General features: G+C 35.0%; 1 protein-coding gene across 1 annotated transcript; it reads right to left on the bottom strand.

Moving 5' to 3' along the window:
* Window positions 1-239: 239 nt before the first annotated feature.
* Window positions 240-15,512, bottom strand: LOC142350484 (uncharacterized). Its single transcript, XM_075402334.1, has 4 exons — window positions 15,404-15,512; window positions 14,321-14,566; window positions 7,288-7,557; window positions 240-1,528 (listed from the first exon to the last, which is right to left on the bottom strand). Exons 1-4 carry the CDS (start codon window positions 15,510-15,512, stop codon window positions 240-242), a joined length of 1,914 nt encoding a protein of 637 aa, XP_075258449.1.
* Between the last annotated feature and the right edge of the window lie 504 nt (window positions 15,513-16,016).

Here is a 16,016-nt window from a genome sequence, read left to right as displayed (position 1 = left end):
TAACCACGAAGAAATATGTCAACAACGAATAGATCTTCGTTACTAAGCTTTTTCAACCAACTTTTCTCAAAGGGGCTCGCCTGCATACTGCGTTTAACAAATTGTCATCCAATATGACCAATGAGAGAGCGGATTTTTTTACTTTTGTTTTTCATATTTATCTCCATTCCGCTAGAAAATCCCCCGAGTAGATTGGCATCCCGATAATAATTGGCATCTTTTTGAGCTTTCAACTGAATCTACTTACTTATCAAATTAACGTCGGGAAGCATGTTGTTTGGATCCTTCAATTCCAATCTAAACATCATGACATCGCCTAAAAAAGGAACCGAAATTGATATCTGAATCATTTGTTCGTCGAGAAGTACACTAAACTTCTCTTCAATCCTGTCGAAGTCTACGCAAGGAGGAAAGCTAACACTTGTTACAGACGCTGGTCCCAACGATGCATGTCCACTATATGGAGTTATTTCGACATCTATATCGCGACCACAGTAAACCTGGTTAACCCTGATACTACCAGTTAACGCGTCCGGCGCAGGAACCACCCTATCCCCCGGATCGGGATCGGGATCCAGTGTAACTTTTATCTCTCCGAAATTGGCATAATTTGCTGAGAAAGCGACCTGCAACTCGGCCGTCCGGGTCAGTACACTAACTGTTACTCCAGAAAGTTCTATTTCTTGAAGTTGCACGAAGTAATGTTGACTTTCTGCTCCGTTTAGAGAAACGAAAGCCTTAAAACTTTTACCGAAAAAGTTTGGAGGAACTGTCAGTCGTTTGTATTTCTCGAAACGTTCTACTTCTCTTTTTAAAATAGCATCGCCATCCAACAATTGGTACGTGAACGAAGATCCTTTCCCGTTGTTCAAAAGAGAAATTTCGACAGAGTTATCATCGTTTTCTTGGAACAAAATACAAACTGGCCTCGCCGGAGACATCTGGGCAGTTTTAACTTCCTGAACTGACCAGGGACCTGCTTTCACAATTGCAGCTATTTTGTATGTTTCACCAGGAACGAGTTCTGTGAACAAAACTTCGGTGGGATTTGCAACAAACTCTTTAAAGACTGCTCGAAAATTGGGTTCTATCGAAACTGTTATGTTATCAAATTGGCCCGCTACTGAAAAAAGAACTTTCAACCACGTGACTCTGTACTCGTCGGATTTGGGGTCAGAATTCAGCGCAGGAGTTGTTGGTGAGTCAAACTGGCTGAAATTTTGTGGTATGTCGAACTGCAAATCTGCTAATTTTGTCGTAACAATAACTTCCAATGGGTCGCCTTTTGTTTCTCCGTACTTTGGCTCCAAAACCAAAGTATAAGTTGTTCCGGGCGCCAAATTTGAAATAATCATGTCAAGTTGCAGTTGATCGTCAACTTCTCTTAAAAGGGTTTGCACTGGACCTGATTCAGTTTTGACGGTGACATCAATTGTCGTGCCGGGAAGGTTAAGCTTGCTTGTAAGGTGGAAACTTGTTTGATCGACGTTATCAATTGTAGTTGAATTAAATTCAGGTTCAAGGTCACCTGCAAACAAAAATTTTCATTATTTCGTGCAAGCTATCCGTGAAAAATATTATAAAACCAGGGTTGTGTTGTCTCCGCTAATAATGCAAGATTTGTGATGATATTGTTGAAAAATGTAAGATGTGAGCTTAATATGGTGAATATGGCGATAAAAATTTCTCAGCGCTAAAGCATTTTTTGACAGAAGAGGTGAAAAACATTTCACAATTAGTAAACGAAAACCTTCCAATGAAACACAGCGAAAATCAATGCTAACCTTTAAACAAAAATTCATTATTAAAACTAATGTCAGAACGCATGCAAGAAAAGCAAATTGAAAAGACCTTTTAAAAATTCAACAGAGATACAACACAAAGAGAGACATTTGTATGAGAAATTTCTTGTATGACAAAAAGTTAAGCGAACGTTGAGCATTTATAAATTTTTCTGTTGCGCTGCTAGTGTTTCTTCCAATCTGAAGATTTTCGGTTGTGTTGGTTCTTTTTTCGTAAGTTATTCTTACACAATTTGTCCCCATATTTTGGAGAATCAAGCGGAAAGAATTGGGCATCAGGTTGAAATGGACGTTTATAGTACCAAAAAATGTTATTTTCCATGTTTTTTTCATTTTTTCTTTTTATTGGGTTCTAGCTGATAAAATTTCCAGTTCGCAGAGGTCCTGTTTGAAAAACTATTTTCGATTCATTTCTGAATGTTTAAGTACATGCTTATAACGCCAAATTGAAACACAATGTTCCAATGGGTTTTCAGGTTTTACAAATGCTGTTTCCAAAAAGTTTTTTTCTAGAACTTAATGACCAACAAAATTTCTGCTATGTTGTATAATAGTTGTTTTTCTTTCTTGCAAGCATAGTGTGCTACCCATTTACACCAACTTTTCTTAAGCTCTCCAACTTGGGCATCCATTATTAACCACTCTTACGTTCTCTCTTGTTCATCAAGGGTTCATTTCTTTAGCCAAATATACGTCGAGAACCATAAGCCATTATGGTTTTGAAGAGATCAACACCAACAAACTTCAGAAAATTTTTGGTATTTTTTGTCTTTGCTCCCTTTTCTTGTTGAAAGAATATCAAAAAACTCAGTTTTTCAACAAGATTCTTCCAAAAACACCACAATTTGAATGCTTTTGTTTTCTCTATCTTTTTCGCTTTCTATTCTGCTGGTGGTGCTGGATTTTTCTTTCATTTTTGTGTTAATTGATCTTCAGGATTTACACGTCAAATAATATTTGCTTCCACAAACACTTCTTATTACAATTTTCGAAAACGTGCATAAATTTCATAAAAATCGGCTAGTTCTGATTTTCACAGAGTGCTCTAAAAACAGTAAAAGCTCGGCAGTTTTTTCAAATTGAACGGATTTGATGTTGAAAACCCGGACCCTAGTGCCATAGTATTTCAGTACTGAAACATTGTATTCCAATTGTATATCGTCGGCCCAGTATTGTTTCAGTGTATCCTAAGAGTATGTTGCTACCTCATTATGTGCAGTCTATTCGCATAGATACTTTTTTTTCAGAAAATAGACTGTACATCCTGGTTTTGATTCCCATGATGTTCATAGCAAAATCATAGAAAATTGTGAAAATTTCGAAAAAAAATTTGAAATTTTGGGCGATGCACTTTTTGAGCATGATAATGCCCTATAATAATAAAACGTTGCAAGTAACGTATTAAGATTAGCAAAAAACCTGCCAAAACCAGTAAAAACACGACGAAACCAGAAGATACACGCCGGGAACCTGGAAATTGCAGATTTTTATGGTTTTTATTTCAGATTGTAATGGAATGTTGTATGTCTTATAGTTTTTAGCCTAACGAAAATGGATACAGTACTGGGCCGACGATATACAATTGGAATACAATGTTTCAGTACTGAAATACTATGGCACTAGGGTCCGGGATGTAACTTGTTCGAAGAAAATTATAAGTTATAAAAAATTGGATTTAGACTTGCAAGTCTTGGCCAAGACATGAACAAGACTGACACGTGTAAAATGTGTCATGATGATAGCTCTGAACAGAAAGGATATTTTTCATGCTAAACAGAGTAAATTTAGGCTAAAAATCAGTCTGTTCAGAGTATTATCAGAAAATCGATTCATTATGTTCAGATTGAGCCCAGAATAGGTTCACTATGTCCAGAATAAGCTCAGAATTTTACTATGAATTTTACCATGAAATGTCTATAAAGTGTCATGATCAGAACTCTGGGCATAGTAAAAGTCATAATAAAATTACTATGATTCAGTACTGAAATGTTATTATGAGACTCAGGTCCGGGAAACTAATGCCTTCTAACATTGTGACAGCATAACAGTATACAGCCCTAAATTTGAAGAATCATTTTGAGCAACTTGAGCAAATTGCGTTATTGAACAATGAATGTTTTCCAATGGAACAGTCATTTTTGTTGCTTTTATTTCAATCTGAATTGGGTTCAAGGAAATCGAGTTCTAGTCGACATTTTCAAATCAAATCTCTATTAAGAATGATTAATTTTCCGAATAAAACGAGCAAAATCTTTATTTCTTCAGGAAACAGAGTAATCACTTTTTTGAAGAATTAAGCATAAAAATATCTTGTTGTTATCTTCAACTTTATGTTAATGACTGACACATCTGTAAAAAAAAATGTATGAAATTTTGATGTTATTTTTGTAAATAATTCCAAACTACTGGTTCAAAAAAACTACAGGGAGAAAAAGTTGAAAAAAGAACTGGGAAATATGAGGGTAAAGCGGATTTTGGTAAAACAACAGTCGGTCCAATCATAAAAACGCTTGTCATTTTTTGATTGTTTTTGTTAGTTATTTTTCTAAGAAAACCATTATTATTGCAGCTAGCCCGGACCACTCTAGCAGCGCAATTCATTGTTGATTCAGAGCAAAAATCATACTGGATTTTGTCCGGCCCATTGCTCTGTACATGTCCCACTTTTTAGTTTTTAATTTACTGTCTGGTTTTTGGAGGTCAATGAGTCATTAAACTGACTTGTTTCTGAGCAAGAAAGTTTTCAGCCCCTGTTATCTGTCTGGGCATGACTAAGTTTATTCTTCCGTTTGCCTGTGTAGCATTAATTGCCGGCTGACAATTATCTGCGCATAAAGGCGCGTATCAATTTACCCGCGCTTTTATTTGCCGTCTCAAGAGGCAATTAAATTTTCACTACTGCATTTGTTTGCACTAAATATAGAAACGTTCACTACTGCATTTGTTTGGACTTAATAGAAACGAAACAAACGAGATCGAAATTGAATTTTGCTCATATTCATGCTCAATGACACATATGAAATGGAAAATAAATGCATCAAAATGTTTCACAAACTGTTTTCGAAGTTCTATAATTGTTTTCGAAGTTCAATAAATATTTTCGAAGTTCTAAGTTTGCGAAATGTATCTGCTTCAAGTAACGAAATGCACTTCGGAATATTCCCACTAATAACGGAGGTTGGTGCAGGTCGGTGGAGGAGGTCGCTGGCTGAGGTCGGTGGCGACGGTCGGAGGGTGGAGATTGTCGGAAGTTGGTGGCGGATAAACTTCAGAATACTCCCACTACATCTAGAAACAGAAACAATACATTCAATTTTCCCTCTTTTGTTAAAACATGACAATTTTCTGTTGCAGTTTACTCAAATGTATTGTACGATACAAATGTATTGTTCTAAATGAAAAGGCAATATTTTTTCAGATTCTTGATTCATTTTTCACATTCTGTGTTAAGCTATAAATTTGATAATCAGTCTCTAAAGTTCACTACAACCACGTTTTTCTTAAAAGTTGAAATATTGACGAATTGGATTGACCCATCATAGCCCTAATTTCGTGCATCTCATAACTTGCAAAGCTACCTACAATTCACCGAAAAGTCAGTAGCGATATAGTACCGAAGTAGTACTGATATGCATACGCTCCAAGGGAACATATCGGGATTGAAGAACAGGAAAAGTTGTAGCGCGAGATCACGGAATGTAAAGAAAGCTCAATGATAAAAGGTGTTTTGATAATTTGTGATGACATAGATGCCAAGATTGGGCTTCGGATTGGTGATGAAAGCACATTGGAAATTAAATATTTGGTAACTGGAATCCAAACGGGGAGGGACTGGCCACCTTCGCGTTACTATATGACTCAGTACTCTGCAACACAACATTCCAGAAGAAAGTCAGTCTTCTCACCACCTGACCTTCAAATGATCAATTTACTCAATACCAAATCACTATCTGATTTTAAAACATAAAAACAACGAATTCTTGTATCAACTTCAGCTAAGGCTGATAAACCAACTTCCAAATTTATGTTGTAAGTTTCGTTTTGTATGGAATTATAGAGTAATTATGATGTAGTCGTTTGACCCCACGATAAACCCAGTAGATTTTGCGAATCATCATTTGGTGGAAAACTCAATGTAGTAGAATTGGAACCATCAGAATACGTGAGTACTGAGCTATCAACGTATGTAACATAACTACGTTATCAACATATGAACCTATGTTATCATAACTAAGAGTAAATCAAATTTTGGATCCGTATCTCCTTGAAGTTTAATCTTCTTTGGCCTGCTGGAAATAATTGTGGTAAACCAACTATAATAAAACAAAGTTAAAACAAATATCCTTCAACAACTATAAACAATGAAGACTGAATTTAACTTAATTCAAAGGAATAATGGAAGAATCCGACGAATCTGACTTAACCTTAACTTCTGACTTAAACTCCGACTTGATCTTCGACTCCGATTCTGATGACTCCGACTTAAACTTATGCACACGATTATGATGTCTCTTCAAATTAGATTTGTAGATTAACTTGATTTCACACAGGTCACATTGCATTGGTTTGACACTATTCTGATGGATTCTGGCTATATGTATTGCTGTTATATATTGAGCACGTGACACGTAGTCACAATGCGCGCACTCAAAACCTTTCTCTTTCCTTTCCCTCACCACAACATTCTCACAACTCGGCATCCTTCTTTTCAATTTCCTATCATCGATCTTCCTCACCGTCAAATATCCATGGCAACTTTTCGACTCCATATCCGCAATTATCAACATTCTCTGTTCACATTCAATCAAGGACTCATGTATTTCAACGATAACTTCCATCACGATAACTTCCAACGATAAAGGTAAGCAAATTCAATCAACAAAGTCTACAGAAGAACAATTTTCAATCAGATCTGAAATACACAACATTGAGTCTACTATTCAAACACTGGAAAAAGATAAACATAACTAGACTGATTAACACTGGGATTAACACCCCACGGGCGAAAGCCCGAAGCTTGATCTATTCAAATATATACATTGGTGCATTTACATCTTTCAGGTGAAAATGGTGGAGGTCGTCGGAGTTCGGTGGAGGTCGGTGGCGGAATTCGGTGGCTGAGGTCGGTGCCTAATATGCCTTCAAATATTCAAATATTACATTTTCCTGGTCAAGTTCTCGTTTAATATCCTATGATTCATTTTAGCGTACCAAAAGTTGGCAGAACGAGCTTGCAAATTTTTTCATCAATAAAATTTTCACGAAATATCGATTATCACAAAATTTTAAAAAATTGGAAAATATAAGCCTTGCATGGAGCCACCATATAATTCTCAAATTAAAAAAAGCTTGAGCAAATGGAAAGTTGGAGTTTTGTTTGCTTAGGTTTGTACAAATATTCTCGAAATCACAGTATCTTTAATCGCAAAAGGTCTTTTTATCTTTCCCCTTTTGCCTAAAGTTTTGTTAAATCATATGTACTTACGACCAATTATTTCGACACCGCAGATGAACAGCTTTTCAGCAGCATATTTCACATCACTTGAGTGTTGAACAGAAATCTGTACCCGGGTTGAGGGTTTTTCGTCATGACATTGGACTGAGATCCAGTAGTTTGGCCTGGAAAATTCAGGAATTCCACAAATGGTGCAAGAATCGTTGGAAACACCGGAAGTAACGTAATCGCCGTAATCATCAGAATCAGCAGAATCAATGGCAAAGCATTGCGAAACTTGTATTGGACTCATATCATGGGCTGAAAATACAACCATGCTAACATCAACGAAAGTAAATTTTTGTGGCAAATGATAAATGAATGGCGGATAAGTGGTCGAACAACGTGAAAACTTTATACCACTAGAAACCAGCCTAACTTATTCTTCTCAACATTATTTGACTCAATTTTTAGATCACAAAATTTTTTGACCTTGCTGAACTTCGTGTCATCTCCTCATCTGATCCGTACATGAAAACCGCTGCTGAATACGTGTTAACAGTTCAAAACAAAAGCTATTCAGACAATTTTTTGCAACACGTAAATTTGAAATAATTGAAAAAAATACTTCAAATCATTCAAACAAAGTAAAATAATAAACATCAACCATTTTCTTGAAGACTCACATTATAAAATTTTTCTGACTGTTTTCTTCCTAAAAATGAAAATAACTTTTGAAAAGCTTCTACCGCACTATTCAAAGGAATTTTTTCATGGTGTGAACAATCGAACAAAGGAACAATCGAGTTCATCCCAAAGTTGGTTTAGACTCTCTGTCTAATTTTGGATTGTTTTGTTCGAGTATTTTGATGAAGATTCAGATACCCGTGAAACTTTTCAGAATTTTTTGGCCTGGCTATATCAAAATGGAATTTGATTAGCAACATTTTTCCTATTATTAGCTCAGCTGATAGGGTCTTTTATTGGATTAGCAGATATTTCGCTTTGTCATTTTTTTTGTGTAGAAAGCACGCCTTTCTACCTCACTTAATCTGTCGGTTAGGGCGTTTTAGTTTTCTGCAGAAACATTTTGAAAAAAGATTGCCGAAAATAATAATTGTGAAAGTTTAAGTAATTTTAGAAGAAGAATGCTCGCGTTCAGAGAATTTGATGTTTTATTAGGTATATGATCTTATAGCATGAGCCATCTCTATTACGGTTTTTTCAACTGCTCATCGAAACTAAGATTCCTGTCAATTTGAATACCAAGTTATATGCAATTTTTTTTTGTTGCGAGAACTTCGTTTTTCTAAAACAAACATCCCAAAATCAGAATAAATTTAGGAGAAAAAACTTAACGCGAGAAGAAGATTAACTTGGTTTTGTATGAATTCAGAGTTAGTTTGTGTATGTCTACATATTCTTCTGTTTTTTATTGTAAAATTTCCGTGACTTTTCCATGTAAGCCACTTCCCTGTCCACAACAGAAAATACTTGTGTCATCTGCGAAGTTAATTACTTTTTCCGTTGTCTTTGGTTTAGAGGAGAGTTTGTTCACATATAAAAGAAAAATGGGGGGTCCTTAAACAGTTCCTTGTGGCACATGGTGGCTGACAATTTCACAATCAGAGAAGACGTATTTAAATTTTACATTTTGTCTGCGATTGGCAAGAAACGAAAACAGCAAACTCTTTCGTTGCCTGGAAAAACCATGCAATTGAGTTTTTTAAAGAAAAATGTCATGCGAGATGAAAATAAACGCTATTGCACAATCTGGAAAAAAGGCAACAGTTTCCTTGCTTTGATCCAAATAAGACGAAACTGTTTCGACCAGTTCTAAAACTGCATATGTTAATCTTTTTTTTCTGAAATCCGCAGTGCTCTTTATATTTTGATGCATATCAATGAAATCCGTCATCTCAGTCAGAAGGAGGCGTTCAATTATTATTGCAAAACCCGGAGTTACAGAAATTATTCGATAGTTTGTGGTATCTAATTTCTCGCCTTTTTGATGTCGACATTGGCTGGTTTCATATTACTTGAAAAAGTTTTCTCCTTAATACACTCGGTCAAGGCAAACTGTAGATGTACGCCTATAGCTGATTTGCAAGACTTTATGAGACGAATTGAGTTTTCACCAGATCCTGCTGCTTTGCTATCGTCCAGCGAGTCTATGACTCAATACAGTTCTTTTCTAGTCACAGTTCTGAATGTGAATTCAAGTATCTTACATTTATCAGGGTATTTAAAGCAATATCTGAAACTTTGAAAACACCTATATTAGCAATTGAACTATTTAGACAATTGACGATTTTTTTGGTTCACTTGAAAATCTACACTGAAGAAAGTTTTACGATTTCTAATCATTTTAAAGAAAAGTAGCTGGTTTTGTGTCATAATTGTGTGTTTATGTTGCATGCAGTCCACAATCATGGAGACAGTGCTGCTGCTCCGAAAAATTCCTTGAAGTCAAAAGTCGAAATCTACTCAAAATTTTGCAACCGTTTTCTCCGTGCAGAATGATTTGGACTGGATCAGCAGCATGAGTGAAAAAAGTATGGGTCTCTGCACTGATAGCGCATCATTTAAGCATAACAAGAGGTAAGACTGACGGTACTTAACATTCAATCTTCATTCGAACTGCTTCAGAGTTCCATTAAGAGTTCCATTGCTTTTCAGAGTACCGTTAACTTTCAGTACAGATTCAGATGATCTTCAGAATAGTTTCTTCATCAATATCGAAACCTCTTTGAATCAGGGCAAAAATCAGATTCCGAATGCTCTGAATTTCTTTCAACTACAAGAAAATTCAGAATGTACTTCTGAGTTAAATTAGAATTCAGATGAGGAAATCAAAAATTATAACTGCAAAAACGCACAAAAAAACTCCATTGGTTATTTAACCATTTTTACTAGCTTTTAGAGACAAATGTCTATTACTCTAACTAAAAAAGGATCACACTTTTGCTAAAATGTTTTGCCAGAGTGGAATAATTTGATATTGGTGTTTTTGGAACTAAGAAAATTTACAATTAGTAAGTTTGTCATTTTAGATTGGTTCAAAAACCAATTGTTCTAAGTAAATTTTGACGTTATTTACGTTTCAGTTAGATAAACCTCCGATGTCAGAATGAAAAAGAGGAGGCAATAAACCACACAGAGGATAAAAGAAGCCTTCAAAAAAGCAAATTTGTGATTTGACTTGAAAAAAAACTTCCAGCTTTATAATAATATAATAAATTGTTTTCGGAACAGACAAACAAAAAAATGTATATTTTTACACTTTTTGTATACACACATACTGAACCGAGAGAACACCAAAAGACAGTGTTGCCTCTTCATGTGGTGCCTCATTAAGCATAACATTTAGCGTCTTGATATATTTCAATCATTTGGTTCGGAAAAACATGAAGAGGAGAAAGAACTCAGTAGAGACCTTCTAGCAAATCAGCACTGCTTAATATGAAGTTATCAAGAAACCGATGCGCAAAATCGTTACAACCTATTGTAGACAGTTTTGCTATTTCTTCAGTGAAACTAGGTTGAAATTTTAGTAGTTTAACCAACAACTTTCTGGCTCTTGTTGAAATGAGCTTACTGTTAATTAGTTTTTATAAAAAAAAATTTTAAGTGTTTTGCGCATATTCTCTTCGTTTTAATTTTGTTTAAAACGTTCATTCTCAAAAAAGCACTTTTTTGTACTGCACTCATTTAACTGCCTTATTTTTTGATAACTAGTTTCAATAGCTCATAAAAATGTAACTCTTCTATGTTATAAATTTTTGCTGCAATTCTGAAGTTTTCAATTGACACAACTCTACGTTTCCCATATATATTTCTCAATAGATCTTTGTTTTCTTATTAAGTTTCTTGATGTCACTCTTTGCAGCTGTATCATATATTAAAACTCCATACTCTAAGATCGGTTGCACATAAAATTTGTAAGCAAAAATTAGTGGATTATTGTGTATTGAGTTGATATTGCATAGTTCTATCCTCTATAATCTTCTAATTATATTTCTTCTTTTGTTCCGTTTTTCTTTCGTTAAACTAGACATTGTTTTCACCACGATAAACTAGTTTTTCCGTAGTAAATTTCAGTAACTCAGACCCCAGTCCTGAGCGAAAGAGTGAAAGTGTAAAATGACACTTCGCATGATTGCTAGTTTCGAAAAGTCCGTTTCTGTTTTGAATTTAGATATGTTCAGGGAATCCTTTAGCTATATTATGTTTTTTACTTTTTATAGGTATTGTATGATTTTAGACCTATTCAGACAAAAGTCAGAATCTGATCAAGTATCTGATTCAAAAAAAAGTTTGTCTGATCCAGAGTATAAATCAGAGTCATTCCGGGTCTGATTGAGTGCCTGATTAAGAAAGGTGTGTAGTGTCTGATTCAAATTCTGAATAAAAAACAATGCGACTTGAAAAAATATTGGAATAATTAGTGAAAAAATTTCGAAAAACTGGCAGGTTCAGTATTGGTTTACTTGAAAGGTTAAAGCTCCCGAAGGTCATAAAAGTTAAAGCATGGAGTGTGGAAGATATATCATATCAACTGTAGATTGTCATAATCTTTCCCAAGCGTTTTAAAATGACTTTTGAAAAAAAATCCGACATTTTTCAGCTTAATTGCTTTTTTTCTGAATTTGTATTGTTCCGATGTTAGTTCTTGTCCAGTTTTTTCTGGAAAATTGTTAATGCCTGATGTTTACTGTGCTATAAGAGTGTTCCTATGAATTCCTGTGTTGAGAATTTCGTTGGATTCAAACATAAGAATTGTCGGTTTTCGTCGGTTTTACTTCGCCCGAACCGATCAAAGACCTTACGTTTTTTTCGTCAGTTTTACTTCGCCCGAACCGATCAAAGACTTTACGTTTTTTTGTCGTTTTGATTGGTTCTCGTCGGTATTTAAACGTAAGAATCGTCGCTTTTGCCGTTCTAAAAATCTTTCAAAAATGACTTTCACTGTCAGGATTCGAACCTTTGCCCCCTAAATTGCTGTCCTCCTTCTCCTCCACTGCACCACAAGTCACTTAGTTCTACTCTATTTTTTTTGTATTTAAAACAAACTGAGACTGACGCTACCGACAAAAAAACGACGATAACCGACACTTCTTACATCAAATACCGACAATACCGACAAAAACTATGCTAATCGACTCATTTTACATCAAATACCAACAATACCAACAAAAACGACAATAATCGACAGCTCCTACATAAAAAACCGACGAAAACGAACATAAAAACAACGCTTATTGCTTCGATTTCGTCGCATTTTCTCAACCCGGGTTGCTTAACTGACGCCACCTCTGGGATTCGAAGCCAGGAAAAAAAACGGAGGAAATAGTTTTCAACAACCTGAAAAAAGTTTTAAAAAGTGTGAATTTCAAGATCTTATTAGGTTTGAGAAAATATCCAACAGTCTATTAATTATTTCAGAACATCAAACTGAGTTTGTTTATTTAAGACCAACCATGTTTAGTCCGTTAAGAATATATTTTTTTGACCAACAAATTAAAACCTCTTCGAGAGGTTGATTCTTGAGAAGACCATTTATTGACCCATGAAAAGTATTTCGTTAGAAACACTGTCTCATGAAAAGACACCTCAATGACCCATGTGAAAAATATTTTAGATACGATAACTCATTAAAAAACCCTTTATTGATCCATGAAAAGTGTTTTGTTAGGAACTTTGATTCCAAAAAGGACCCGTCATTGACCCATGAAAAACATTTTGTTAGAAACCCTTATTCATGAAAAGACCCTTGCTTGACCTGTGAAAAGTATTTTTTTAGAAACAGTTATTCGTGAAAAAACCTTCCATTTACCCATGAAAAGTAATTTTTTAGTAACATTGATTCACGAAAAGGCAATTCATTGATCCATGAAAAGTATTTTGATAGTGACATTGCCTCGTTACAAGACCCTTTATTGATTCATAAAATAATTTCCTAGACACATTGCCTCATGAAAAGAACCTTCATGGACTTTTAAAAGGAATTCTGTTATATACATCGACTCATGTAACGACCCTGTATTGACCCAAAAAATGATTTTTTTCTCAATAGTCTTTAATGGTCTCGCACACTTTTGCGCACACTTTGCACACTTTTGCGATACTTTTGCTCAAAACGTTTGATTTTTGCAAATGCGTGCAGGAAGGCGTGAAATTTTTAAATTTTAAACCCGTTTTCATTCTATTTTTTTCCACTTACAAAGAAAAAAAATTGAGCTGCTTTGTTAATTTTTTACTGCTTGCCACTCTTATCCATTGGATTGTCCAACTTTGATAGTCAAAAAACAAGAGGAGCGCAGTTTAAAGTCAAGATAGCAGTATCAACATAGTACACAGAATGCGTGCGAACTACAGCAAAAGTGTAGCAGGATCAGGGCGTCTCTAGCCAATGAATTGTCCAAGTTGTTTGGTGAAATTTAACGAGATGTCTTGGCAAAATCATCAACCCATTTATCTCGTGGCGTGCAAAACATAAGATGAGCCGACACTGTTTGTTAGGTGATCAAATAAGCTAAAGCGCCAAGTTCGCTTGGAATCGTGGAAAAATTGCAAAAAAATGCATTTTCAAAACCTTTTTTTTTCAACAAGGTGACGTTTCTTTGCATAAAGAAAAAATTGTCATCAAACTGTTCGAAAAAGAGGAGAGGAGGTATTGGAATGGTGGGTAAATAGTCCCGATCTGATTTCAATTGAAAATTTATGGGCCATTGTGAAGCAGGAATTGCCAAAAATTGGAGAAATTTAGTACAAGTAGGAAGAAAAATAGTCAAAAACTGGACTCAGATGTCTTTGAAAACTTGTCTGAAAACTTCATAAACTGTCTACCTTATATTAGGGGAAAAATTTAACTTCCCGTTATTAGAGAATGGATTTGAACCCAAAATCTTGTATTATTTACTGTTTGTGTAGCTTTTTAAAAGTTTTATGTGCTCGACTGTGTTATTTGTGTCATTATCGTAACCTCCCACACTTGACATCATTAAATATAGACCTCGACTAAGGGTAGGAGCATTTCAGTAGTTCCTGACAAGTTTGCAAAATGTCTTATATTGTTTCATACCTGACGGATCGTCGGGTGCAAGAATCTGGACAAATCCCACAATCTGTTGAGCGCCGAAATGGAAAATCAGATCAAGTGATTGGTAGGTTGTAACAACTCGTTTGGCTACCGGAACACAGTAACTTATATCTGTCTGGTCGCGTTGGTCCAGTACATATTGCATTAGGGTTCCATTGGCTTCAGTTTCGGAAGTTCCAGAAATTTCGACATTAGGCACAGGTAGAACTTTCTTTCCATGTGGCGCCACTGAAATTAGGAATATATACGATGGCGAAGGTTATGAATTTTTTTACCCATATTTAATCTCATAACAAACTTACTTTATGCAAATTGAGTAACAAAACAGCTCGATTCAAATTTGAATCAAGGCCTAAATTTTACTCTGAATCGAAAAAAATTATTATTTAGAAAATGTATTAGTTTTAGTTAAATAACTGATATAGAATTATTGGTTTCAATTTGTTTAAATATAATTAAGTTAAATTTATTAAAGATAAATAAATTGAGTAACTAGTTTCAAATTTTTCCATTGTGTAAAAGTTCCAGATGATAATCATATAGAAATTAAACCTTGCAAGATTAATTTTTGATATCAAAGATATCGTTTAATACTAAACCATATAACTAATCCGGGGAAGAACCTCAAAATTCAATTCTTTGTTCTTCGTAAACTCATAGAATAATTCTCAATCATACCCAAATGACATGTATCGGAATCAGATGACATTTACAATTATCTTTAGTATTGTTTGAGTCACAGTGATCGCGAAAAAAACATTTACCTCAATTCACGACAAATTAGAAAGTGTTTTGTGTTGACCAATGACAAATTTTATTATTTTTAGTGTGACTGTCACAACCTCACAGCTATAAGTCGTCGTGAAATGTCGCCAAATTTTTAACTTTCGCCGCCAAAACATCTTGTAAAAATCGAACGAATTCTGACTCAGACATTTAAATTAAATTTTATGGCTGGAATGCGGAAAATATTTGTTTTTCAACCCTATCAACAGCTACTCAAACATCTCAAAAATCTTATCTTGAAAAATAAAAATGTATATTAGCACTGTTCTCATATCTCACCATTCTGTCCGAAGATTGCAATTTCACATATGCTCAGTTTGGCCTCATCACTCGTCAAATCAGAGACGGAAGTTGATATTATGACGTAATAGCCGACTTGTTCACACATTACGTAATTCCATCCCATCACTCCTTGAAACTCGACTCTTTCTTCACGTCCGTCGCATTCATGGCATTGTTCGTATAAATCACAGACCTTGACTGAAGTTGAGCTGGGATTGAGAGAAGCTGGAATGAGAGTTATCATTTAAGAGTCAAATCATTGTAACCATTTGGTTCCTACACCCCGATGGAATCTGATGTGTGTTGCAATTCAAATGTGGCCGCGTCTGTATCTCAAAGCTACCAAAATTACAATCCCAAATTGTAACAGCAAAAAACTCCAGAACTCTGATCACAGGCGAAATCGAGAGCAACTGAGGCCATTACGTTTTATACAACCATAAATTTTGCGACAAAAATTGCATTCATTTTTAAGTGGAATTCACAAACAACTTTTGTACATGTTTTCCTAATTGCTTCTTGTGAACCACGCTTACCTTGAAATTTTGCGTTGGCTTTTGAAACAAATAAGCGAGAAAACCTAAGCAGAGATCACAAAACAATGAAACTT

This window comes from Convolutriloba macropyga, chromosome 12, assembly GCF_964194025.1.
Source record: "Convolutriloba macropyga chromosome 12, txConMacr16.3, whole genome shotgun sequence".
NCBI lineage: Eukaryota > Metazoa > Xenacoelomorpha > Acoela > Convolutidae > Convolutriloba > Convolutriloba macropyga.
Note: the sequence above shows the minus strand (reverse complement) of the source record. Positions and strands in the feature narration are given on the sequence as shown.